Source organism: Lasioglossum baleicum, chromosome 2, assembly GCF_051020765.1.
Source record: "Lasioglossum baleicum chromosome 2, iyLasBale1, whole genome shotgun sequence".
Lineage (NCBI taxonomy): Eukaryota > Metazoa > Arthropoda > Insecta > Hymenoptera > Halictidae > Lasioglossum > Lasioglossum baleicum.
In genome coordinates this window covers 21,595,568-21,621,291 of record NC_134930.1, presented here as the reverse complement: position 1 = coordinate 21,621,291, position 25,724 = coordinate 21,595,568, and the positions used below count along the sequence as shown (strand labels likewise).

At 42.4% G+C, this 25,724-nt stretch overlaps 4 protein-coding genes across 14 annotated transcripts in view; 2 read left to right on the top strand and 2 right to left on the bottom strand.

Moving 5' to 3' along the window:
• The window catches only part of Bap170 (Brahma associated protein 170kD), a 61,612-nt gene extending 49,209 nt beyond the window's left edge, over positions 1-12,403 (bottom strand). For 3 of the 5 annotated variants that reach the window (XM_076441364.1, XM_076441369.1, XM_076441401.1), the window contains exons 1-2: positions 10,829-12,402; positions 9,712-9,805 (exon numbers count right to left, since the gene is read on the bottom strand). In XM_076441364.1, the coding sequence (XP_076297479.1) occupies positions 9,712-9,805; positions 10,829-10,920 (186 nt within the window). In that variant the 5' untranslated portion in view covers positions 10,921-12,402. Of the gene's footprint in view, positions 1-9,711; positions 9,806-10,828 lie in introns of all 5 variants that reach the window. The other 2 variants (XM_076441380.1, XM_076441390.1) reach the window with 1 other exon arrangement.
• A 1,619-nt stretch (positions 12,404-14,022) lies between these two features.
• On the bottom strand, positions 14,023-25,476 carry LOC143217517 (uncharacterized protein KIAA0513-like). 7 transcript variants are annotated; one of them, XM_076441921.1, is made up of 11 exons: positions 25,264-25,476; positions 24,098-24,315; positions 21,804-22,075; positions 21,103-21,386; positions 20,762-20,803; positions 19,211-19,312; positions 18,963-19,123; positions 18,706-18,892; positions 18,385-18,607; positions 18,199-18,293; positions 14,023-17,835 (listed from the first exon to the last, which is right to left on the bottom strand). In XM_076441921.1, the coding sequence occupies exons 3-11, from the start codon at positions 22,073-22,075 to the stop codon at positions 17,771-17,773; spliced, it is 1,431 nt and encodes a 476-aa protein (XP_076298036.1). In that variant the 5' UTR covers positions 24,098-24,315; positions 25,264-25,476; the 3' UTR covers positions 14,023-17,770. The 7 variants fall into 7 exon arrangements, with proteins under 7 accessions (XP_076298036.1, XP_076298041.1, XP_076298025.1 ...); XM_076441926.1 differs by lacking the exon at positions 24,098-24,315 and adding an exon at positions 17,959-18,005 and having other exon boundaries at positions 21,804-22,078; XM_076441910.1 differs by having other exon boundaries at positions 21,804-22,078; positions 25,264-25,475.
• On the top strand, positions 14,121-14,960 carry LOC143217567 (zinc finger protein 593 homolog). Its single transcript, XM_076441978.1, has 3 exons — positions 14,121-14,264; positions 14,364-14,464; positions 14,720-14,960. The coding sequence occupies exons 1-3, from the start codon at positions 14,175-14,177 to the stop codon at positions 14,958-14,960; spliced, it is 432 nt and encodes a 143-aa protein (XP_076298093.1). The 5' UTR covers positions 14,121-14,174.
• Positions 15,038-16,479, top strand: LOC143217544 (serine--tRNA synthetase-like protein Slimp). Its single transcript, XM_076441935.1, has one exon. It carries the CDS (start codon positions 15,038-15,040, stop codon positions 16,451-16,453), a length of 1,416 nt encoding a protein of 471 aa, XP_076298050.1. The 3' UTR covers positions 16,454-16,479.
• Positions 25,477-25,724: the final 248 nt, after the last annotated feature.

The window sequence follows — 25,724 nt, the reverse complement described above, 5'->3', positions numbered from 1 at the left end:
GAGAGGCAGCGAGCGAGCGCGAGCGCGGCCAACCAGGCGTCTCGGTCGCTTTGGTGTCCCCGGGTGCACATGTGTGCAGGGCATGAGGTCGCTCTCCTCGTCGTTCGATGTGTGAGAGCCCGGTTACCCTCTCCCCCGCAAGTTAGCAGCGCAGCGTTGCCGTCTGTGCGACGACTGGGCGGCCGGCGATGCCGGTATGCGTGCGGCAGGGCGCGGCGTTGCCATATCGACCGTGGCTCACCGCCGGGGTGCGAGCGAACGAGCGAGCAAGCTCGCCGTCTCCTCTCCTCTTCCCGCACCCGGCTGCCCCTCTCGTTCCGCGCTCTCTGTCCATTTCATTCTCTTTTTTATATTTCCTGCGTTTCTCTTCTCTCTCTCTCTCTCATTGCTCGCCGCCGTTCTTTCTCGCGCTGCTCCGTCTCTTTTCTCTCTCTCTCTCTCTCTCTCTCTCTCTGGTCCCCTTTGCAATTTCTTTCTCGCTATACAGGGTGTCCGATCGCGGTACGCATTTCCATCAAAATTGTTAACGATGACAGTCTCTGCAATCCTTCTCCGTTTCAATCTATTGTATCCAGTTTGGATATTCCATCAGTCTTCTCAGACACCCTGTATACGTGTGTACCTCCAGGACGCTCCGTCGTCTTTCCTCCTCCTCCTCCTACTACCAGCTCTCTGAATCTTTCTCTTTCTCTCTTCATCTCCGACTCCCCGGTTCTAGTTCTCTTTCTACAGGCACTTCGAAACGATGCAAGGCGCCGCAGCACCTGACTGAGTCAGCATTATGTATGTACCGAGTTCGTCGCGGATTCCTCGCAGCACGCACTGCGTAGAGCGAGCAGACCAATGCCAGACTACGGTGCGTGCCCATTCGACCGCTGCCGAACACTTCGTTATACTAGTCGCGCCCTTGAACGAGTCGAGAGAGCCCCGCCGGACACTCCGCGTGAACCGCGTCAACGCGCTTTCCCTCCCGTCGCTCTTTCTTTCTGCGGATCCGTCTCGCGGCTGCCAGATTCTCTCCGGTCCTTTTCCTCGGAGAGTTCTACCTCTTTACCTTTTCTCTGTCCCCCACCCCCACGCGCTCTCTCTCCTTTTCTTTTCTTTCTTTCGTTTGTTCGTTCGTTCGACCCCTATCACCCCCACTCCTCCTGCTCCTCCTACCACTTTAGAGCGTCGTCTTTTTCTTAGCCGGAACCGGTAGAACGTTCCGCCATTGGGTCTTTGACAAGTCGTTACACACCGGCGGAACGCGGAGAACCTCGCCGGGTTTATTTTCCGCATGGTTTACGCCTATGTTTTCGACTGGCTGCTGACGCGGACTCCACGACGTCACAATGCCCGATAGATTTTTGTACTTGTCCGAGGTGTAGGCATTAGATGTTAGATACGTTGGTGTCGGCGCCGATCGATCGTCGGCGACCAGCTTGGACGATCTGGCGAACGTCTCACTGGTCGTCGTTGCGTGCCGACGATCGATTTGTGTTGTTAACGACCGACGTTCGCTTGTAATTAACATTTGGATTCAGATTGTACCATACCGTGAAACGTGAAACATGTGTTTGAATAAATACTCCTTGAAAAGCGTGGTCGAAGAGTTTCACGAATTCGTGAACAGATTTCCTCGTCGTTAGATTCTCTCTAGATCTTAGCGCCTTTCCAATTCTGATCTTCAGACTAATTTTTCATATCCCACAACATTTGTCTCTTCAAGTTTGGTCGTGTCTTCCTTGGACGTTTTTTTCGTATTGTCGTTACAAGGGAGGTACTCGAGGTGCTCGAATACCCCAAGAGCGCACTGTGATGAACCTTCCTCTTTAGAATGAGCCCTCACCCAGCCCAAAATCTGCTCAAATAAGGTCGAACAACCGAAGCGCGGAAACCCATATTTCGACATGGTTTCGACCCAAAATCTAGTAAGATTCTAGTCCTTTACTAGTTACAATCCGAGGGTATACTACCACCTTAAGAATTTTGTCTACCGACTTCGAAGCCCTGCTTCCAACTAGACAGCAGATGTTTATGGAATCTTTAATTTTTGCAGGCAAATTTCAAGAGAAAGAGGGAACAAATAAAATCTTATTTCAGTGGTATGTATTAGTGTATGCTTACATGTCCCTAAAATGAAAATAGAATTTCCAGGTCGAGGATCTTCTTTCATTTCGTTCGTCATTCATCGAAGCTCCAAGTTTCTACGCCGTTCTATCTTCCTACCGAAAAGTGTACCATCGTTTCATAAAAGCTAGAAGATCCCGGAACTCGTCCCCGGTTGTACATCGGGAATAGGTTCGAGACGCGAACAGACCGTTCCTAACCTCTTAGCTTTCAGCCGGTTCTCGTACAGCGCTCGACGAACGTAAACGCTCTGGGAGCCGGCTAAAGTGCTCCCGAAGTTTCGTCTTCGGTTATGTTATATTCCCTCGCGCTTGGCGGCGAAGGAATTGTGAAGCAGATTAATTTTCTAGCCAAGCCAGCGGTTTCGAGAGTTTAAGATAAAATATTTAGATTAGGCGAGAGAGAGAGAGAGAGAGAGAGAGAGAGAGAGAGAGAGAGAGCCCCCTGACGAACTCGACGCCGCTTAGTATGCAACAGTGAACCGACATGTGAGCAGGCAAGAAACGAGCGCCTCCGCCTCCTGAATATATTTCTGGGCTTTTCGGCGCTTTTAAGAATAAACCTGCTACCCGATGTATCGACATGTTTTGTATTCTTCTTGTTCAAAATTCCATCCGTTCATATTTCTTCACCGACACGCGCTCCGATAAAATTTGCACAGAATGGAATCGAGCTGAATTTGATTTCCTCCGTTAATGATTTTAATATATTGATATCCGGGCGCAAACAGTGTCGTACTCGATTCCATCGTATGCTTTATTGTAATTCGAACGCGAGGTTTCACCGTTTACCGGTCTAGTAATAATTTAGTGGAAAATATTTGATAGAAAAAGAAAACTGCGCTCGCTCCTAAATGAAGCATTTCGCAGGAAACTTTATCGCCGTGCCGGAACTACGAATCTGGCTCGTGCGCGACTTTGATCGACATTTACCGTTTCCATCTGTTCGACTCGGTATAAATAGCGCAACGCACATTTCAATATGGCGGAAATATTTTTGTAACTGAAATAATAAGGAGGCCTTTGAGCGTGACCGAACCTCCACACTCTATCGTGTTCCGTTAATTTTTGCTTTATTGTGTTCTCGTTTCACTCACAGCCGCGAACAAGAATTTATCACCAATTACGAGAAAGCGCATTCCGCTTAATCTACAGAATCAATAGCCTGAATTTTCAACTAGGTGTGGCTACCGTCACACGTGCAATAATTTGATCACTGTTTCTGCAGCCGGGTTATTACTGTTAACTTCCCCGCTGACCTTTACACCGCCTTTATTGCGGCGAATGCACAAAACTCCCGTCACGCAACTTTTTCCGCGGCCATGTTGCATTCACGCGGGGACATACCGCACTGGCAAATACGAAACCGAAAGTGCTATGCATAAATTATGACATTTTGTTCTATGATCTGTTGCGGTTTCTCGAGTCTCTGTTTTATACCAGCAAGTCTTCACTTGAAATTAAATTTACACCGCATAAAAAGTTAAGTAAACAGCACAGAACTGTTTGCAAAAGATGTTGGAAATGCGTACTTTGATTTTGCATATTTGATGCGACGACGAAAAAAGAATTCGAAGGTTAGAAAGCACTGCAAGGCAGGAAATGACGACCGAAATGTCAGCTGTCGAGATATATGTGCAACGATTTTGGGATTTAACATAAGATTAAGTAACAACATCAAGGAATAAATTTGTTCAAAATAAATGATGATCCCGTTCTAGTAATTCTTCAGGTTGCTAAACGCGTACAGGGTGCCGATGCAGTTGCGATTTAAAATTTCGGAGATGTTCCTAGAAAATGTTTCGGAATGTTCCTGTATCGGTGAAAAATGGTTGTTAATAACTGCGTGAACACCCTGTACCTTCGAAGGAACCGAGGCCCGGGTTATCCAATCGTTTTACCACCACGATGTACATTCTACATCGGCTCCGCCAATAATTTCTATCTGCACACTTTCACTTCACGGCGATTACTGTTTAACTAGAGTGACTTTGCCTCGCGACGCCGCGCCGCGATAAATTCAGTGTACAAACGCGTCGAGAGATCATTTCCATCCCCCTTCCTCGGCGAGCAACTCGGCCGAAAAGTATGTAATATGTACCGACTCCTAGCAAGTCCTCGTTCGTGCACGAAACTTTTTAACTGCCTCCTTATCGCCGAAAGAACTAAAAAACAATTGTTTCCGGACAAAGTTGGTATCTTTGCGCACTCTATCTTTCGTAGAAAACAGTAAGTAAGGAACTTACTAATTAGCCTGCTAAGTACGCACAGTCCTCGTAACAAACAGCACGTAATTTAATCTATATCCGAGTATGTACTCTGGTACTCGCTCGATTGAAACTTAAATATCAGAGTACTCCGGCGGCGCTTCCTGAACCACCTCGGTCCCAATTAGTTCGCGGATATACCGTACGTATATCTTCCGATAAGATCAATATTCTACTGTTAACTCGTGATTTCGAACATCCTGTTTACGATCAACAACATTCAACTTCGACCCGTTAGATCGCCGAGACGTCACACTATGCTCCACACTGTCCACACGTAAGATCCCTAGATCTTGGATCACGAATTTCTCTAAAAAGTGGGACAATCGTCGCTTGATAATTTAATTTATTCGCGAATAATGGAATTGAATGCACCTGTTAACCCTTTGTACCGTTATTCAAAATATTTGTACTTTGCACTCGGAACTAGCTCAACTCGAAAATTAAACATTTCTTGGTCGACAAATAATTTGACCGACACTATGTTTTCGTCGACGTATTAGAAAAATACTAGAGAGCCGAGAAATGTACAGTGATGTGGATCTTTTAAAGGCTTTAGCACAAAATATGTACATCGCTTTGATTTCATTACTTGATATTTATGTAATTATTGTACAGTTTTGTTGTGTTTTTTAATCTGTATATGTATATGCGTAGCATTCGTTCTGTTCATTCAAATTATGTATATGTATTTACACAATTATGTTTGAAATTAAATGAAATATTATGATTTTTGTTCATTTGTGTGTATCTATTAATAAAGTTTGTTTATTTGAAGAAATGCTTTGTACATACTTCTCTTTATTTTTTATTATACAAGCATTGCGTCTAGAACATAACAGTGATACATAATAACGATTAGTCAACATTAGCAAATACGAATCAAACCTGTCGCTAAACACGGACTGTCGATGAAAGAGCAGCAGACGTCGACAATTTGACCGTGTCTATGAAAACATAGTGTCGGTGAAATTATTTGTCGACCATTTCACAATGTCGAGGAAAACATAGTGTCGACGAAAGTTATTGTCGGTCAAATGAGTTGTCGACGAACCCATGGTAACCCAATATTTCAGGCCGGAAGAAAAATTCTAATAATTTTTGTGAAAAATTCCGTCCCGTTTTCTATACTTATCGAGCACTGTGCGTCGCCTCGCGAACATATCCCAGGACTTTCCCCGTGAGTCATCCGAGTGTGTCGCGGCGGCGACCAAGTTTCTGTTCCGCGTGCGTCCGCCGCGCCGGTCGTCCGGCAAAAAAGTGACGTCACCGTTCGACGAATCGGAGAACTGCACTCCGCGACGCATTCTGAGCGTAGTCGCGACCCGGCCGCAGGTTATATAGTCTAGCAAGCTTCGATCACACTTGTTGAGGGGAAGCCCTCGACCAGCACTACGTCCACCACCACCGCCCGACTCTCTCGCGTTCTCTCGATCTCCCTCTCTCCGACTCCCTTTCCCATCGTTCCTTTCTCTCACTCCCGTGATCACTTTCCCCCCTACATTCAGTCCCGCGCGCACCTTCTTCCCACCTTCGGTTCATGATCTATCCCCCCCCTCCCCCGCCCCTCGAACAGTGCCTCTGCAAGTGACCCTGACCTTGCGTCAACTTCCGTATTGTCTCCGTACGCTGATTTTCAACGGAATCGCCGGTTTCCGAAACCGGGCCCATCCTCTCGCCAATCGAGCACCTGCGTTCTCCAACGGTTCCGGTAAACAGTGGACACCTGAGAACCGGTGATCGAACCCGGCCAGCTCCGCAGACTTCAGAGCTTTACGTCAACCACTGTTTTTCTACGCGTTTTTATCTCACTTTTCAGATGTACAATTTTTTCCTCATCTTGATAGCTGCGGATTTTATGCATTTACTTCGTTCCAGTCTGTTGTAATTCAGATAGAACATTTTTATTCTGCATAACGATCCGCTGTCTAGTTATAAGTAGACTGGATCATGTTCAAAAGACGGAAAATATCCAGATGATTTTTACTTTGCATAAAAATCCGCGGTCTAGATAGAAATCTGTTGTATTAATTGGGTTACCCTCGGTTGGTCGACAACTCATTTCGCCGACACAGCTTTCATCGACGATTTGACCGTGTACATAGATAAATACATAGTGTCGACGAAAGTTTCTGTCGGTCAAATCGTCGATGAAAACAGTATCGGCGAAATGAGTTGTCGACCAACCGAGAGTAACCCGTATTAATTAGCCCATTACAGCTTGATAGCCGTATGTATAGCGTACTCTCGTGACTGGCGCTGCCTATTTTATGAATTGTAAGATTTCAAGGTCAACTCGATTGTCTTAGACTTTGACACTGGTCGTGTAACGTGCGGGCGAGTGATATTTGCTGGCGATATTTTGCAAAATTTCGCACGTATCAAAAGCCATAACGGTTCGAGGTGTTCGTCGCTAACGCATTGTAACGCGTGTCAGGTGCGCGAGCATGTCAGGCATCACCGGTGCGAAAGCACACCTAGTACGAACAACTCGGACCGTTGTGTATCGCTTGCTATGTATAGGAAAAATTTCAAAACAGCAGGAATTACACAATGCAGAAAGAACGAAACTATTCTGCGTCGCTTGAAAACATCAGGATACTCTTTAAGTCTCCTCTAAAATGTTGTGTCTCCGTATTTTTTCAAGAATTTCATCATGCTTTTCCATGTCTAACCTCGAGTTCGTAAGAACGCTTCTCCTGCCGGAAAATATCATCTACATGCGAGCATGTGGAGTGTTCGAAGACGAAGATCGAGAAGATATTCTGCAAGATGGATTCCTCAGTTTTCCCTAAGAATTCCGTGATGTGGCGGCCGCTTTGGGAGCCACTGGTATGGGTTATGTACGTCTCTCAAGGGGTTATACCCTTGACGGTAACTTCGATGACGGACTGGCGAGGTTACTTGCCTCTACATATATGCCAGCGCTTTTTCATCGACGTTCGCCACGAGAGCTGAAAGAAGAGATTTGAAGCACGAGGTAAGAAGCCAGACGCTTCTTCATTGTGCGGAATGCGTTCTACAGATCGGCTTTCGCTGCGAGCGTCATCTATTCATTCGTATTCCCTACAAAAAGACTTCGGAACCAAAAAAAGATAAAAAATCCCGAGTGCAGCGCTACGAAAAGAGAACGATTCGAAAGGACTAGAGAAGGCGCCTCCTCCACTCTCATTCGATGAAACTTTTATCGTGTTTAGCGACATTAAGCTATTAGCGTAAAATCGAGACGGATAAGTGAACACAAGCCGGGGGGAGGGAAAAAGAAGAACACACATTGACACTCGGCGAGCTAAGCCGGCGAATAGATGCGAAGGGAAAGAAGAGGTGAAAAGCTCCACCGCCACAGAGCTACCGGCTAGTACATATATACCAGCCGTTTATGTACACGCATACTACCACAGAAATACATGACCGTCGAACCGTCGTCGTTCGGTTCTTAAGAAAACATAGACCAGTGGTTCGTAACCTGGGGGAAAGAACGCTGTGTGCGTGTAGTCACTTTGTCAGCACACCAACTGAGCTGCATATTTTCTAGAAATATTCCCATAAACATTTATCGCGAACCAGTTATGTAACTAGGGAAATCATCCGAGAAACATCTCCAACGAATCCTGCCATTTAAATCCAATTTTAAACAATAATAACGAAAGGGTAACATTTTATCCGAATTTAATGGAGCGGGTAATACAAATGTTCAACAGATTCTGTATGAAATTGTCGTCAAGAGCCTGACTCGACATTTCTAAATACTTTTAATCGTTTTTACCGTTTTAAATTACACCTGATTTCCTTCGTTATAAATGTACAAAGTCCTCAGGCTGGTTATTATATTCTTTATCAGTTTCTTTACCGAGTTAGCGTTGTCATTTGACAGAACGTTTTTGCCGATTGCAAAAGAAAATATCCTTGGTTTCTCTTTACGGAGGAATAGTTTCGGTGAGTGGTAACACTGCAGGCGTTCCTACATAAAAATCACGTTCCCAATGAATTATCTTAAGCGAGAGAGACCCGAAGTACCTCGAGTTTAAATGCGAAAAATATAACTTGAACGTGTTCGGAATACAATAGTTAACATAACTGGCATGTGACGCAAAGCCGAGCAGCAACAAATATGAATGTGTAACCTAATACACGCTTGGGATAATCGATAGCTTAACGATGGTTTCAGAAAAATTAGAGGTTGTTAGTCGTGGAACTAGAACGGTTTCCAAACTACAATTCCCGTTGCGTATGTATGTATGTGGCAACGCGAGCAAAATATACTCCTCGGAGAAAATTCAATTCTTTAACCCCTCGTCGTATTTTAACGAGTCACACTCCCGACGAAGATTTTAAACGAAGTCGGACACAGTCGTTTTTAGTCAATATTCAAGCATTCAAAGAAATCGAAATGTGAAAGTTAAATTTGAATTTAGATTTAAACATTATCCCGACATTTTCCGGGACAAAGACGTGTTTTAATCGGTGCAACTGTGAAAAAAATGTTACGGCAAGGGGTTAATCCCGGACATTATATAAAAATGGAAATATTTAACGTTCGTAAATAATTCGTTCGTAAAAAACCCTTTGCGTTTATAAATTTTGTCTTTCCGTTTGAATATAAAAATTGAAGGACTACAGAGTTGAGAAACTGGCTGTATAAAGATTGGATATTTTGAATTTTGAATGCATGAATAAATGATAGAAGCAAGGGTAGCGCGTAACCAAAATAGGACAACTGTTTCCTCTGTTTTTTCCTTGCGCAAGGAAGATGTTCCCGGCAACAGAGATAACGCTCGACCGATCGATTCTCGCGCGTTCTTCGAGGACGCAGTTCAACACTGGACTCGGCCGTTTCACGGAACAATCGTTTTCCCGCGTTTCTGTGCCGTTTCTCGCATTCTTCTAACCTTAATCACGCGTGCGACCGATCCACACACGATCGAGCGTGTTCAACGATCGAACTACGAATCGATTTTAGCCGTAAAAATCAGTGAGAACCGGTCGAACGACATTTCTTTAGAGAACCAACAATTTTCGCAAAAATCATTTCGCGAACTCCCACATTCAAACGTGGAAATAACTATAAACAACATTTCTTAACTCTCGTCTATCTCTCGTGTCAATCTGACACAGAGCTTTCTCGAAATAAGTTACACTGTTCTGCTATTTGCAAATAAATGTAAGATGTAAATGTTAACTCATCAATTTGAATAAAGAAACTGTTTATGTACTTTGTTGTTTCATCGATTTTGTACCACCGCGTCAATTTCACATCGAGGACAGGTTCAGTTGGTGAAACGAGGGACGGAAGAGGGTTAAACTGAACTAAAAATTCAAACAAATCGACTCACCTTTATCCATCCTCCGTGGGCGGTGACGACGACGTACAGCAAGTACAGATCTATATCTTTCCCGTTGATTTTTGGGCATTTCTTGAACGAAGTCCTGCAAATCGAGTGAGAAAAAAAAAACGATCAAAATTCAATCTATAAGAAACAAAAAATTTTCGACAGAAGATAAAGATAATTTTGATTTCATAATATTACGGAAGCCGTTAAGACGAATTCAACGACCTATAATATTATGACCTTGATCCCCGAATAACGCTAGAATAATTTTTCCCGACTTTTCAGGCGAAACGCCTCATTGTGCCTCGTAAGTACATCTCTCGAATCGCGTTATTCGAATCCTCGCTGGAACGACGACTACACTGTGCAATTCCGAACGCTTTGTTTCCATTTCCGAATCGAATAAAACACGCGAACAATGACGTAATGAACGGTAGCGTCTTCGCGTAAAACGATGTTCGTTGAGCCGAGCGTTCAAACCTACACGCACTATGTGTATCGAAATCCGAAGAAGATAGATAGATAGATATAGAAAGAGAGAGAGACAACGTGGCGTTTACAATGAACATAACAACTGGGATCGACGCATAAATCGTCAAACACATACGCACACGCGAAGAGAGTACGTGATATAGAGAGAGAGAGAGAGAGAGAGAGAGAGAGAGAGAGAGAGAGAGAGAGAGAGATGTGATATAGAAAGAGGGAGAAAAAATGAGCAAGTTCATCGCAATATCGTTAGATCGGATCGAACGCCTAACCTCAATCGCGGCGAGATACTTATCGTCGACAAAGAAAACACGCGAGACACGTGCAAACAAATCGCGCATAGCCACAAAGAGTCTCTCTTTATGTCGAGAGAGTCTCTGGAAAACTCGAGGCTCGGGGCCGTACATAACCTCAACTTCGTGTCCACATTCTATGCAGAAACGCCAAAGTCGCTTTACTTTCGAACGGCGAGCAGCGACGAACTTTCTTTTCTCTTCCGAGTAAGAATAGTTTTGAAAGGACGGAGGAATCGAATAAATCGTGAGAATATGGTGTGTGTGTGTATATGAGCGAACGAGAGAGAGAGAGAGAGAGAGAGAGATGGAGAAGAAGAAAAGATTAAAGAGTCCCTTACCCTCTGGTCTCGTGAAAGTGACGTAGGTCCTTCAGAAAGTTCTCCCTCTCCCTCTCGTAGGTGACGGGGTCCTTGTTGAGGATCTTGGCCATGTTCGCGATCGAGTAGAGTGCGTGGGCGTGCTAATCGGGGTGTGCTCTGGGTTTACAGGGCACGCAGGGGCAGCGGTCGGAGAAACAGGCGCAGCAGCACATGGGCGCTCATGAGAGCACATTTACGCCAGGAGCGTCCTGGTGGCACGAGACAGGAGGAGGTGATGTTGACGGTGGTGACGGCGGCTACGGCGACGTTGGACAGGAAAGGACGAGGACGAGGACGACCGCGGGTCGACACGGGGTCGCGACCCGCTCCCGACATCGGGTCGTCTTGTCCTGGCCCGAAGTGTCGGCCGGTGGCCTCTCTGTGTGTGTCGAGGCGCGCGCGCGAAAACCAGACACACCACCGCCGCTTCTTCTTCGCTTTTCCCTCTGAGAGTCAGTCTCTCTCTCTGTGTGGTTGTCGTATACACACGCACACACCCGGAGAAAATCGGTTCACCGAGAGATATATATATATGTATGTATATATATATACACACGTACAGTCGAATACATATATATACACACCCGGAGTGATATATACACACACACTGAGAGGGAAGAGAGAGACTAGGTGCGTGTGGCCCTCGCGCCGTGAACTGGCCACGCGTGGGGAAAAATCCGAATCCTCGGGTTCGTGGCGTACACGTAGTAGCTTCCACACACAGTAGTTCACTGCCGATCGACCCCGCGCGAGCGAGCGAGTAAGTCGGAGAGAGAAAGAACGAGCGAGCGAGAACGTACGTACGCGGTGCGAGAGAGAGGAAGATACATATATATGTAGAGAGAGAGAGAGAGAGCGAGCGCGATGGAAACACGGGGGGCCGCAACGCGAGTTTCCTCGCGGGCCCGCGGTCCGCGATCGATTCACCTGTCACTTGTCAACGAAACGCTTCGGCTCGGTATACGTCGCTCGGCCACGCGCGCCTTATTACCCACGATAACCCCGTCTCTCTCTCGGCGCGTCCCGACCGCGTATATCGGCGATATTCGAGAGAGCGCGGCGGACCACCGGACGCGGCTGAACACACAGGCACCGGATCAGTTCTCGCGTAGCGGAGAGCGGAGAGCGCGTTTTCCCTCGGAGGCGAGCGGAACGCTTGACGTGCGCCCGTATATCAAAATGGCGTCTCCTCCTGCCTGGCATCCATTGGCGAAGCCACGGCCAATTTCCCCCGGTGTACACCGATAGCCGCTGACGAGCAGCGCCGAACCCTACACAACCGCGACACCGTTTCCGCTGCTCTGCCACACACAACCTCCTCTCGCAGCACCGCGCGGCGGCACACCCTGCACACGCACACTTCCGCGCGGATTCCCTACGTCATTTTACGCGGCCGGAATCCACCGCGTACGCACCCCGGATTCAACTACACACCGTCCGTGTGCCACCGCGATTTTTTACCCTCGGATCCGTCTGCGAACCGTGCGAACGAAATCCCGGGTCGCGCAGTATTTTTACTTTCGAAACGGTTCGGGACCCCCCTCGCCAGTGGCGCACCGTTTGTTTGAATTGATCGTCACAGTCGCCGGCAGAGGCGCGACCTGCTCCGACAGCACCTGAGCGACATCTGACGACGCTCCCTGAATAACCGAGGAGTGGGGCGAACTCTATTCGAAGCGACCTGCGCATGCCTGTTGTTAAGCCACATTCGTATTGTGTCCGCAACTCGTAAAACGCTGCCGTTGCTGCCGTACGCAAACGATCCTTCACAGATTCCCGGACTACTGCGGACTACGCTGGACTACGCTTGCGTCCAGAAGTGGACGCCTCGTGAACGTATAGATCTGGTTTCAGATAACATGCTTTGTTCCGAGATTACAAGATGCTGGTTGTGGACAATGTGCTATAGTCTGTTGAGAATGTCGCAGTGTCGAGAAGATAAAGTGTTGGAGGGAAAGGGAAATCTGATGTCACTGTAATATATATATATGTATATGTTTTATTTTATTACTCGTTCATTTTACTTTACTCTGGTATTATTTATTATTATAATTCTATCGAATATTATGTTATATAGCATTTCTTGAAAATTTTCGTAAGCCATAAATGCATTAAAAAACATACGAAATAATCTATATTTACGAAATAATGCATAAATATACTTGTACACCTCGCTTTTATATCGCCATTTTTTATCCACCATTGTGAATCATCTTGTAACGTCAGTTGTGAACATCAGATATGTATTCCGTTATCTTGGAACACTGCGTCCTATGTATATCCTCTATACCTGTTCTGGGTCTATAAGTATGCATGGTCTAAGGTTCTTACGTTTATTAGCTACATGACCTTCTTAGGAGTTCTTATGAAGTGTGGGCCGCCATGACACTCCATTTATATCGTCAAAAAATATCAATACTTATATATATATTTGTTCTGTTTGGTTTATAAGCGTCAACAATTAATTGGTAGATTTCGTTAATTAGCCTGGTTTTAATAAAATCTTACTTCATACTATTTCATTAAATCAAAATGGAAGAGCACAATTTCCTGTCTTATACTGTCATATTACGAAATGTTTTGTAAAATACAGAAAATCGTACAAAATCATGATTGAAAATATTGTTCGACAGTGCAAGATTGTTTTTTTTTTAGAATCCCTTCTCATAGATAGTGTGTACTGATAATAGTCAATTATACAATTTTCACTAATGTAATTTCATAACAATTAACGGTGAATGTAGTCAAGCATATATCTTATTTACATCTCGTTCCATTTACGGTAAAACTTTTCAGTTAAACCAATTAGTAACATATGTATTGTCATCGCCAAACGACATTACAGTGACTTTTAGGCATTCATTTTATACAAGAAAATGCAATTTTAATAAAAAGTTCTCGAAAGAACAATTGTTATTTTATACTAAAAAATGGATTGTTATCAACGAGACCAATTTTGATCTCAATTCAAAAGTTCTCAAGAGGTATTGTAGAACCATCTAGCAACAGAATTATGGTACTAAACGGTGACAAACTTGTTCGTTCTGCCGTAAATGGCGTCCTAACTCTCTCGAATGATTTTCCACATTTTCAGCGCATTGTATAAATAATAATTATTCCATTAGTTGATTTCGATCGATGTTCATAAAACGTGCGAAATTTTTCCCGTTTCCAAATTCACCAGGTGTATGTATTTAGTTTTTCTCACTGACTGTATGCATCTTTGTTGACAATTTCTTTCTCGATTCGGTCAACTATCTTTGTTGCAAAGTGATAAACGTGGTAGGGATCGAAGTTTATGAAACTTGTGAATTCTTCGTGAACAATGACGTACAAACGCAAGAAATATCACAGAGGAGATACACATTTAAAGAAAGGCTGGCGCACGAAAAGAAGAACGAAAGATTTAGACGAGGTTCGTAATAGTATAAACACACTGAACAGCACGTGTGTCACGTGGGTGAAACGCTCCGGCGATCGGCAATTTTTCTATTTAGCATATGCTTTATTTCAGATCGATGAGGACTTGAAGGATGAAAATGTGAAGAGTCTGATAAATCAAGAAGTAGACCTTGACAAACCTGGAGCCGGCCAATTCTATTGTGTACATTGCGCGTAAGTTATCATTCAACTCTTGTGTAATTCCTCGCGATCTAACCTAACTTTTCATGCGCTCAAAGTATTTAAATACATGTCGCACTGTTTCCTATTTAAATGAGTTGATATAGTACAAATTAGGGAAGTCTCGGGCCGGAACCCGGGTATCGCGAATTTTCTGGTCTTGAACAAATTCTTGGCGACCCGACCAAACTTTTTCAACATCGATTCAGGCTTCGTATGATCCTTCGCTAATCTATTTTCCCCTTAAAGGAGGCACTTCATCAACAACACAGCGTTGACAGATCATTTCACCACGAAAGTTCACAAGAGGAGATTAAAAGCGCTCGAATTAGAACCGTACAGCATAGAAGATTCCGAGCGAGCCGCTGGAAAAGGAAACTATGTTGCACCACAGAAAAGGAAAATTGACACCATAACCCGTGATAGCTTCAAAATGGATACCGAATCAGATATCGTTCCACAAACTAAAGTAGCAAAGATTGAAGCGTAGAAATAATTTTCTATGGAAAGCGACAGCTACTATTGAAACATACTGTACAAAGAAAATTCAATGTTTACGCTCAAATAATGGCAATCAATATTCCTCGCATTGCACCGACCTACATGGCTCGCAATCTCCTGAAACATGCAGTTTCGAGAAGCTACTCTTCATGTCTATTTGTTTCGGGGAGGAAGGGCATGGAAATCTTCTCGTTCATCTCTCCATACTTGGACTTTGACGACAAGTTGTCTAACCTGGATAAATTCCAGGAGAATCTAAACTCTCGAGGCTTGAAGATAAATGCAAGGGAGGTGAAGGAAGTATGGGAGCTGTACAAATCAGTGACTGCGGATAAAAGCAGTGTACAACTTAGAATGGATGAAGTAGGGCAACAGTTGAAGGATTACATGAGAGAAGACTTGACAGCAGCGGAACAGGAGAAAAAAACCATGTTGAGACATCAGTTCTTGACGTTGAAGGAAGACTTCAAGGCTATCAGAAACGTGGCGTGGGATATGAGCGAGAGCATCGTCGAGAAGATGCTGAAGCTGCCGAACAACTTGGACGAAAGGACACCGGTGCATGCTCCGGTCGTAACGAAAACCGTTGGTAGGTTGAGTGAGCTTCAGGAAGTGGCAAGTAAGAACCACATAGAAATTGGAAGGAATCTTGGTCTATTGGAATACAAAAACCCCATGCAATATTATCTGTGCAACGATGCAGCTCTGTTCGAGTTGGGCGCTTTGAGCTATGCTGGAAAGATTTTTAGCGAGGAAAACATGATCAGAGTGATGGGCTCGGACTTTAGTCGTAGCCTGGTGGTGGAGGGGACTGGCTTGAATCACGAGGACCCGATGCATGCCTTTGTGATAGACAACCATGGCGAAGGGGAGAAGAAAGCTTCGAACTACATGCACCTTGTTGGAGGTGCGAGCTTGATGTCTTTCCTAGCCATGCACTCCAAGCAGATGATCAACCCTAATTATTTTCCACTGAGGTATTTTGCTACTGGGAGACAGTACACTCCTTTCCCAGCGACTTCTACGTCGACTGGTTTGTTCACTGTCTGTCAGTCTTCTGTTGCGCACGTGTTCGCTATGGTCAAGGATGGAAACAGTTTAGGGTACCAGGAACAGTTCGAGAAACTGTTAAACACAGTATCTAACTTGTACGACAATGTCTGCGATCATTATCAAGTTGTCGTGAGATCTGCCTCGGAATTGAAACCTTGGGAGTCCATGCGTGTCTCTTTTGAACTGTGGTCGCCGTACTCGAAACAGTATATCGAAGTTGGACACATTTCTATGTGCGGTAGCTACTTCAGCAAGAGATTGTTGATTGCATATCCGATACAAGGTGGAAGAGACTATCCCTCGGTGATATCCGGCACTGTGATGTCGGTGCCAAGGCTGTTAGGATGTTTGTTGGAGCAGGACTCAGAGAAGTTTGTTATTCCAAAGAAAATTGCTGAATGCACACCCGTAGATCATTCTGTAGCTTGAAATTGGGTATGTTTTAGGAGATTACATTTTTGTACGTAATCTACGTACGTTCAGATGTATATACATATTTTAATTCCTTTGTGGATGTCCATTTATGTTTGTTACGAACTGTGTACATATTTTGGAATAAATATTTGAGACGAGGGAAAGGTAGAGTAAGTTATATTGAACCGGCAACGAACCAGTTAGGTATCATTTGCTTTGTAACGCTATTTCAGCGAATGATTTCTCAATAAAATGTGTCGAGGGATCGTTGTAACGAGATTAGGTAAAGAAATTTGTTTTCATGGTCAAGAAGTTTATTGATGATTCTCTTTGTTCGCTAACAATCTTTGAATGACGTGCAGACCGATATACAAAATAAGGTACATACAGCTTTTTGATTTGGTGATATGTCTTTGAATATACACGTGTTGTTTATTTATTTACATGACTGCTGCAAAAGAAAGTTTATCTAGCGTATGCTGTTAATAAATGTTTACAAGTTAGAATTTATAACTTTTACGTATTTCCTTTGCGTATGTGATTTTTAAAATTTCAAAGAAGTGTCTCAAACGTTTTTAATTATACTACGTAACAAATAATTATTGACTCAATTATGTTCCAGAGGCCCCTGGTACTTAGTAATATATCTAGGTAATCTAGACGCTACCTGATCTTAAAAAATTTATTGTAATGTTAATTTTAAATTGTAAATTTGGCTTCTAGTTAACCATTATTCGAAAACCATAAATTGCAGTGATTGGTGAAGCATTCATCTTGTTTATCACTGATACAGAAATATACGTACTTTATCATCGATTATTATGAAACAGTTACCAATACGACTTCGTTTCGCGCAATTTATTGTCCGTTTATACTTAGAATTTACGTAAATTCGGGACATGGAAGTTCTGTCAATTCTCATTATACCAGAATTGTTACTTGAACATTTCTTAAATTTCGTTTATCTATCGCGTGGCTCGAATTCATGGGATTTTAATAAAATTTCTCAAACAATTAAATCATGAAACTGTAATACTTTTACATTTGGTTGATGATTCTAACTTCAATAAAACTTCCACAATTCTGTACATGTAACGTTAGGAACCACCTGTACTTCAAACTGAAAGTTAATTCGTATTGTTTTATTCTTATTTTGACTGTTATTACTCGATGAAATTGACATTATTCTTTTCTGAATCGAACGTTTCCCTTGTCATTGGAGTTACATCGTAATTGACTCCGCATTGATGGTGTCCGCAAATCGCACTTGAAACGCTGGACATCATTTGGATAAATCGTTTCCGTAAGCTGTAGGAACATGATCAAACGAAACTACCGCCAAGGTTCAGTTTCGTTATACATTCTTTCTATGTTGTCACGTAACATTTTCTCCTGCTCTGTAAAAAAATAAAACTCTATGTAAGACGAAGTAGCCCGAAGATATGTAGTACTCTAATTTCACAAGATGGGCATTATGTCATTGTACACTGGCGTTCTAAAGAATTTTTTTTGCTACTCACATTAGTCACATTTAACTACGTAAAAAGATCTTCCTTCTGAATTATTTCTAAAGGAAAATTAAAATACTAGACTGTTAAAGATTTCTAGACTGTTAAAGTAGTTACTTTTTTTGTTAGCTACGCTATGATTCAAAAGAAATGATAAAAAATACGAAGAAGTAGTAAAGATAGCTTTTGAAGTTGTGTGTAATGTTTGAATAAATTTTGATGAAATATTGTAAATTGTCGAACACGTCTTACCTTTCGTTAAATTAGCAATTACACACTGCTTCCTAAGAAATTCTAAGCACAGAGTTCGTGACAGGCCGAACGCGTGCATGTTACACGTGAACGTTCTAAAAAAAAAATGAACAAATTGAAAATTAAAACTACAGAAAGTAGAAACACCAACGAAATTCTAAACTGTGGTCTAACTAGTGTATCTACCCTAATTGACCGAACACGATGTTAGCCTGGAACCTGCGATCTTCGGCAGCGATGGCTTCCTGATCTAGCGATTTAGGTCTTGGGGGAACTGGTTTCGAAGCTCGTTCGCATTGCACTGCATCGAAAAATGCTGCTGTCCAAAATCTCATCGATGTCCAAATCGGTTGCACTCTCAGATGTGTGTACAGATATTCTCGGTATGGTTCTAGGCCTGGTACTTCGACTTTTATTCGTAAGAAGAATTCAATTAAATTGCAATTAAAAGCCGTCCCCCGCAGTTTGCGTTTAACAAAGCGAGCACGTGATAAATTATTTTAGTACCTTCGTGGTAGAACGTGAAACACATGTTCATAAGGCTTTTCGCTGGTGCAAAATCGTCAGCTTCGTGGCATTCGAAAAGGGCCACTGCGAAATGTTGCGCTAAGGTATAAAACGAAGCCTCTGTGACGCAAGGGCGGGCTCTTCTCGCGTTTACCACTCGGGAGAACCATATTCTACCAGATTCTGTCTGCAAAACATTCGGAAGAAGCGTCTTTATTACCACTGAATCGTGTTTTTCTTCCTGAATTAATACGTACAAGAACCATTTGCCCAAAATTTGCTTTCTGTTCTTGTTCGACGGTGTTTGGAGCGTCGAACAAAAGAGGTACGAAGACTTTCATGAAGTCCGCGGCAGCTTCTTCCGATTGACTGTCTGCTGACAAGCTGGAAGCCCAAGATTGAACTGATCCTGACGAGCCTAGTGGTAGTAGTAGTAGTAGAATATATGTTTGAACGTATTCTCATGAAAGTTATATTGAGAATAACTAAGTAACCTAATTTGTACCTGATCTATGCCACATTCTACGACCGTCCATATTCGAATCTAAACTCGTGCTAGGTCCGTAGCCATCTTGATCGCTCGTCGAGTCACTGCTACAAGGCATATCTGAAATAACGATCTACAGGAAACACTCTTCTAACTTTCTACTAGTATATCTACTAATTTTCTAATCGATACTCAAACATATGGTGCGTATGTATATCACATTAAAGGATGGTATGTCACAGTATTGTTGTTTCAACACCTTCAAGGACGCGTCTAAGCAGAAACGTCTACAGAAACACGAAGGGTACAGTGATATGCTACCCTACTATGTATGACACATTTAGAATCTAATCACACATTTTTAAGATGTGGATTGTTGAAAAGCGCAAATTTTTGCGTTCGAACGGTTTAGGGTACACGGCGGATTGCATGAAAGCGCAACAATTCAAGTTTAAACAATTTGCAGTACGCGGCGATCCTAAAGGGAACAATTCCAACTTGAATATCCATAGGTGAACTGTTGCATAATCAAATACAAGTTGGAAATCAAGAATTGCACATTTGTATTCTTGTCGTAACAATTGAGCTATAATTCTTTATCTCCAACTGGGTCTAAAAGAAATTTCATTATAGTGTTGGCTTGTGAACATTTTAACAATTTTGTACAGGAATTTTACTAAATGTATACGTACATTTGTTACCATTAATTAATCGTTCATCTGTCGGATTGTTAATACGTTGTTTAGTTGACTGGCTTCTACTAAAAAGCGTGTGATTTTACGAAATTCTGACTACATCTCAGAATTACTCAACAACGAGCAGTCAAGTATGAACAACATCTTTACGCAGAGGGTGAGTTCACGTGAAAGCGTTGAAAAGCATCCTTCCATCAAGGGGAAAACAATTTTCACAAAATCAGCATGAGTCTAAATAGACACTATTGTATCCGCACTGAAGAGAAAGCTTCGATATATCTCCCACGCGCGGCCACGCATGAAAGGCGATCAAAATTCAAGCTACAATCGAAGGCAATGCCGTATGTACATCGCGCAAATGTAGAAACGTGGATACATATCATCGAACAAACATTTCGCGCACGAAAATTTCCCTTTGATAATTCCACGGAATAATTTCATTCTAACGTCACGTCCGGCAGTCCAGCCACTGACAGTAATTAGACAGCGGATCTTTATGCACAAAATAAACATTTTCAACTTAAATTGCAACAAATTGGAGTGAAATATTTTTAAAATATATTTTTAAATTCTCTCTTCCAATATTTGTACTGTTTTAAATTACACTGTCTAATTATAACAAGCACGTTTAGTTGAATTTGAACATAAAACTTTTTCGGTTGCACCGCGAATTCTTTTATCTCCGATTCGCATATTGATTCCGATCGTATACTAACGAAAGCCACGCGAGTTCTGGTAAAAATGTCACGCTGACGAGATTCCGAGTGAAACTATTCCCTCAGTGCAGTAGGAAGAGGTTGCACAAGGATTTTGTGGCATACGAATGACGTCTGCTGTGGTTCACAATACATTCACATCAACGTGTTTCATTTACCTATACGAAAATCGACCGTCTGATAGCGGGTCGGGGCCCTGGCTTTGTGACAAAAAACAGTGGCACATGTTATATTCCAAACTAAAACATCGTTGTCACGTTAAACAACCACGAAAAATTCCAAGTTCACAAAAAGAGATGCGTGAAATGCATTTCCCTTTTTACGAAATTCCAGCGACTAAAGTGTTCGGTACACTTTTAAGATGTTTTTACTTTTCAATGAATATTTTACGAAACATGGAAAGAAAGAGAGCCTCGTCGATAAAATGGCTCATATTTCTGCGAGTGGTTATGCTGTCTTCTTGGAATCATTTTAATGAAATATCCGGTTGGTTACTCACCTGCTTTGTAATTTAATTTTTCAAATGGATCCGGCCCCGTAGCTTTGATATCCTTCTCCTGAAGGGGTTCTATACTCTCCTGGCTGTCTCTATCCGGGCTATTATCTTCCTCGACTTTATTGTCCTGTTTTTTGTTCGTGGCTGATCTCGAGGATGCTATTTCCTCGTACGTCATGCCCGGCGGGTATTTCCGTGAACACCTCGACATATTCGCGCTGCCCTGACGCTCCAATTTGTGCCTCGCCATCGCTTCGTAGTCTTCGTACGACAATCCAGCCCCGAATCTGCCAGCGGACGACAGTGAAAAATTAATCCCTCGAGTAACATTATTTTCCGTGTTACTTTTCACCCATATCTTCTTCGCTTTTTCCAATTGAAATCCCATTGAAAGCCGGATTTTATTTCATTCCAACTTATTCAAATTTGTCTTAATCTCTTAATTATTTTACATTTGATTTTTTTACAAAAACTTACAGAGAAATACTTATTTGTAAAAGGGTGCGTTTGACTTGCAAAAGGGCGAATTTGGAGTGCAAAATCTGTACACTGAACATACACATTCATTTTTCTCGTTTATCTTACAAATAGCACATTGAGGATTCAGTCGGATGTACACCTTTTCACGAGGAGGATTCTATTCTCAATTGAAATCTGTTGGACACTTTGATCCACATGGGGTTTGCTAGATGGTGGTTATGTACCTGGGGAGCCTTAATTTCCTTCTGGCCAGGTGATCCTCCTGTTTAGGAGTCTGAGGTGGTGCTTGCGGTGAGGAGGGCGGCGTCGAAGGGGTAGTGGTAATTTCACTTTCTTCTAAACTGCTACTTAGTGCTGAGCCTATCCTGTTTCCCAAACCCTGGAGATATTCTCCGCTGCCTCCCAACGCAGACCTGACAGATCTGAGTGCACCTCTGGTGCGCCCAATTAGGGTCGCTTCACCGTTGGATGGTAGAGCTGTTGTTACGTCTACCATCTTCTATAACAAACACGTGTGTAATAAGCATCTCCAAAGTTCAACAACATCATAAGCACGGGATCGGTACAGTAGAAGACCAAGGAAATAAATCGTTCATCAACTAGTTTCATTTTTCAAAAGAACGTGTTTCAAGTTCGCGGAACTTCGTTATCTGGACAATGGTAATTTTTCTGTTTCCGTCGATTGACATGTTTTTCCTATTTTTCTGAATTTCACGCAGGAGAGTTGTAATTAGTTATATACGAATTTCTGAATGTTAATTTGATGGTTTGCTTGACAGCAGTGGCATAAAAAACGGGAATTTTACAGTGGAAAGATGTCTACGTGGGTTTTTTCATTTTATTAGCCTCGTTTTGAAATATAACTGAAGAAAAATGTAGAAAACCCTTTTGTCAGTTTTAACAAACGTTCCGTCTCTGGTTCCAGCTATCCAATAAAGCCGTTCTCTAATCCTTCGTCATTTTCAAAGCTTTGCGAAGCAAGTCGTTGCTTGCAATGCAGAACAGCTGGTAATCGTTGTGTAGGAGGTCAGGGCTGAAGAGTGGGCGGTTGAAAAATTCCTAGTAAAATTGCTGCGGTTCTTGAATCGTCGTTCAAGCGGAAGAATTTTTTCAAAAAGATGCCAAAAATATCTTGCAGCTGTACTCGCTTTATTAGCTTAAGTTTCGTAAACTCGCTTATATATTATACAATACTGTATAATTTTCTTTGAAGTTTGTAGATTTATCGCTTCAATACACGTAACGAAAAGTCACGTAACATTTCAAACACGATAAGTCGACACGTGGAGCTACTATTGTAATTACATAGCCGTATACATCGCTTTCGACACATTGTTGCTCAACATTTGATATGAGAATAATGCATATAGTTCAAACACTCTCGAAGTAAGTTCAGAGGAATGTTCTACGTTCTAGCAATAATGAAGTAACTTCTCAGAAAATCGCAGATTCTTCGAGATTCAAAATTCCATGGACAGAAGACAGTGGTAGTGCTTCTTTAGCGATCGCGGATTCGGTAACTTGTCGCGAAGGGAGGTAGATCTATCGAGGGAGGTGGAGTTTCGGAAATTATCGACAGTATTCTTCAGCTTGAAAGCTTCCGAATAGAATGGGAACTAGAGTGAAAAACATCGATTGCGCGAGTGAGATACAGAGAAGCCGTAAAGCGGGCACTGTGGTTTCAAGAATTGCCGTGATATATCAATTTTATATGTCTGTCAATGGGGATACAGTACTGTTCGTGCATTGTAAAAAACGGAACGTTCCTTACGATAAGTAGTGAAATACATTCATCTTTCTCCTTCAACTTCAATCAAACGTAATCATAATCATTAGACTTATCTGAATTGCACCAAATTGGGGTGAAATAGAAATTTATTTTGTTCCCTATTGTTTTTAGTAGGTTGACAATATGTAATGTAATAGTACGTTTAAACCTATAAACACCTATTCATTTTCGTCATAAATGCGTAAAATCCGCAGTCTAGTAATCATTATAATTAAGTCCTCGAGAACTACATTCATCTATCTAATTCCTTTAACTTGTATACACTTCTAGTATTTGTGTCGGCGCGGCGGTTACGCTCGCAACGATTACCTACCGCTACGCTATCGTTATCGTGCGTTCGTTACACGTTGACCAAGCGAACAAGGATACAAAGCGGATGTTTTCCCAGATAGCTTTCGTTAAAGAAAAGAATGACTTCTCTGATTTTTATTGTTACCAGAGAACGTTATTTGCTTTGTACAACTTTTTAATGGTATCATATATACATATGTACATTGTACATACATAATAACTAGACAGCGGATCTTTATGCAAAATCAAAATTTTTTACGCGAATTACAAATGAAACGTCTCGTTGCGTTCCGCGTGTGGTTCGAAGAAATCGGCAGAGTGAAATATACCCGCAGGAATTTCTTGAAAAATTGCTTTCGCGGATCTAAAAGTGGATCATCGATCGCGCCAACATCTCCATTCATAGTTCGATGCCGCGAGAATTTCAAATTAACTTACCCACAAACATTTGCGGAGGTGGCGATGAGGTGGATGCAATATCGTGCAACAAGCATGCCAAGGCTATTGGAATTCTAACAGCGATTTTATGAATGTTCCAGTCAATATTCCTCGATTCTTCGTTCTACCATTCTAGTCGCAAACGCGTGACAATCAAAATCTCACAAAATTCGACAACAATGAAAAAACTAGTAGTCAATCTACTGCACAGCGTACATCTAAAAGTATTTACATATGGATAAGTAGCATGAAAATATTTGGACATTTTCTACAAGGCTGATAGTTAGACTGCGGATGATCATGCAAAATAAAATATTTATACATCAACTAAAATCTACAGGAGTTAAGTAAAAACGTATTTTGTTCATTAATAATTTTGATATGGTCGAAAAGTAGTGTATATCGACACTGTTAACCTCCTTTAATCTTTTTATTGTTTTGAATTACACCTACTCATTTTTGTCATGAATGCATAAAATCCGCAGTCTGCTGATAATACAATAGGAAATCAGCTGGTGCAGACAAGTGGGGGTTTTGAGAAGATTTCCGCCGTGTTTACACGCTGCACCGTGCAATTCAGAAACGCAATTCTGAATGATAATGACAGCCGATGGAAAGCGAATCAGATTGCTAGTCGATTAAGCCCCGACGAAGCGTCGAATGCGATTGTATCGTTAACAAACGATCGACTGACTTCACTGAAAACATGATGGGTACATGCAGTCAGGCCAGGATATTACTGCAATGCAGCTTTGCCTACTATACTGCGCTATTCTGCACCGTACTGGCCATTACTCAATTGCCAAATCGTGTAATACAAATCTGCGAAACACGATGAGACAATCTGTTCGTTTTCGAGACAAATTTCTTTTTCATTAACAATCTGGTTCTCGTTATCACTCGACTATGTATCGAACACTCATCTTTTTATTCAATACATTGATTTTAATAAAGTCTAAATATTGTATCGTACAATCGAAAGCAAAAAAAAAAAAAGAAAACAAGAAAGCTTTGTATTGAATTTTTAAAATAATAAAGTTAATGCTCCGAGAGAGGTTTCGTCGAACCGGAGGTTCTTGTGTTTAGTTCGAAGGTCCATTGGCTACGTTATCGGTACATTAAAATATGTTTGTTATTGAGAATGTTTGTTAATCAGAAGCGAATACCGTTCAGCGGTGAGGCGAAGGTCCAGGCAGCCACACAGCTGCGGTTTTGTCACAATCACTTTGGGACACGTGTCTGACTACGAACAATTCTTCGCACCGCAACCACTTGACTACAAACCGTCCACTGTGAATGTAGCGTAGACAGTTGTTTCCACTGCTGTCTGTCCGATGCACATTATCCTCCCGCATGTGATCCAATTATATCGCACGCATGCGTCCGTCGGGATCAATACAGTTATCTAAGGTGTTACCACGGACTGCTTTGGAAACTCGCCGATAGAATAGAACGCGAGAATATCGGCTGTACCGGTCGACGATCACGCACCGACTGACGCTGATTTGCCGGGTGCTGATACATACCATTGATTCCTATTTAAACTTTCAAATTTTATATTCATATTTTCTGTTAAAATATGTGGCTGAACTTCCGAAAGCTGGTCAAATCGGATTAAGCTAAAACT

Bases quoted from the DNA above. Each gene is read 5' to 3' on its own strand.
- LOC143217567 (XM_076441978.1), top strand. From the start codon at position 14,175: ATGACGTACAAACGCAAGAAATATCACAGAGGAGATACACATTTAAAG. The intron at 14,265-14,363 runs GTTCGTAATAGT...GCTTTATTTCAG, and splicing joins GAACGAAAGATTTAGACGAG to ATCGATGAGGACTTGAAGGA. The intron at 14,465-14,719 runs GTAAGTTATCAT...TTCCCCTTAAAG, and splicing joins TTCTATTGTGTACATTGCGC to GAGGCACTTCATCAACAACA.
- LOC143217544 (XM_076441935.1), top strand. From the start codon at position 15,038: ATGGCAATCAATATTCCTCGCATTGCACCGACCTACATGGCTCGCAAT.
- LOC143217517 (XM_076441921.1), bottom strand. From the start codon at position 22,075: ATGGTAGACGTAACAACAGCTCTACCATCCAACGGTGAAGCGACCCTA. The intron at 21,387-21,803 runs GTACATAACCAC...GTCCGCTGGCAG, and splicing joins AGGAAATTAAGGCTCCCCAG to ATTCGGGGCTGGATTGTCGT. The intron at 19,124-19,210 runs GTACAAATTAGG...TACTACCACTAG, and splicing joins TAGAATGTGGCATAGATCAG to GCTCGTCAGGATCAGTTCAA.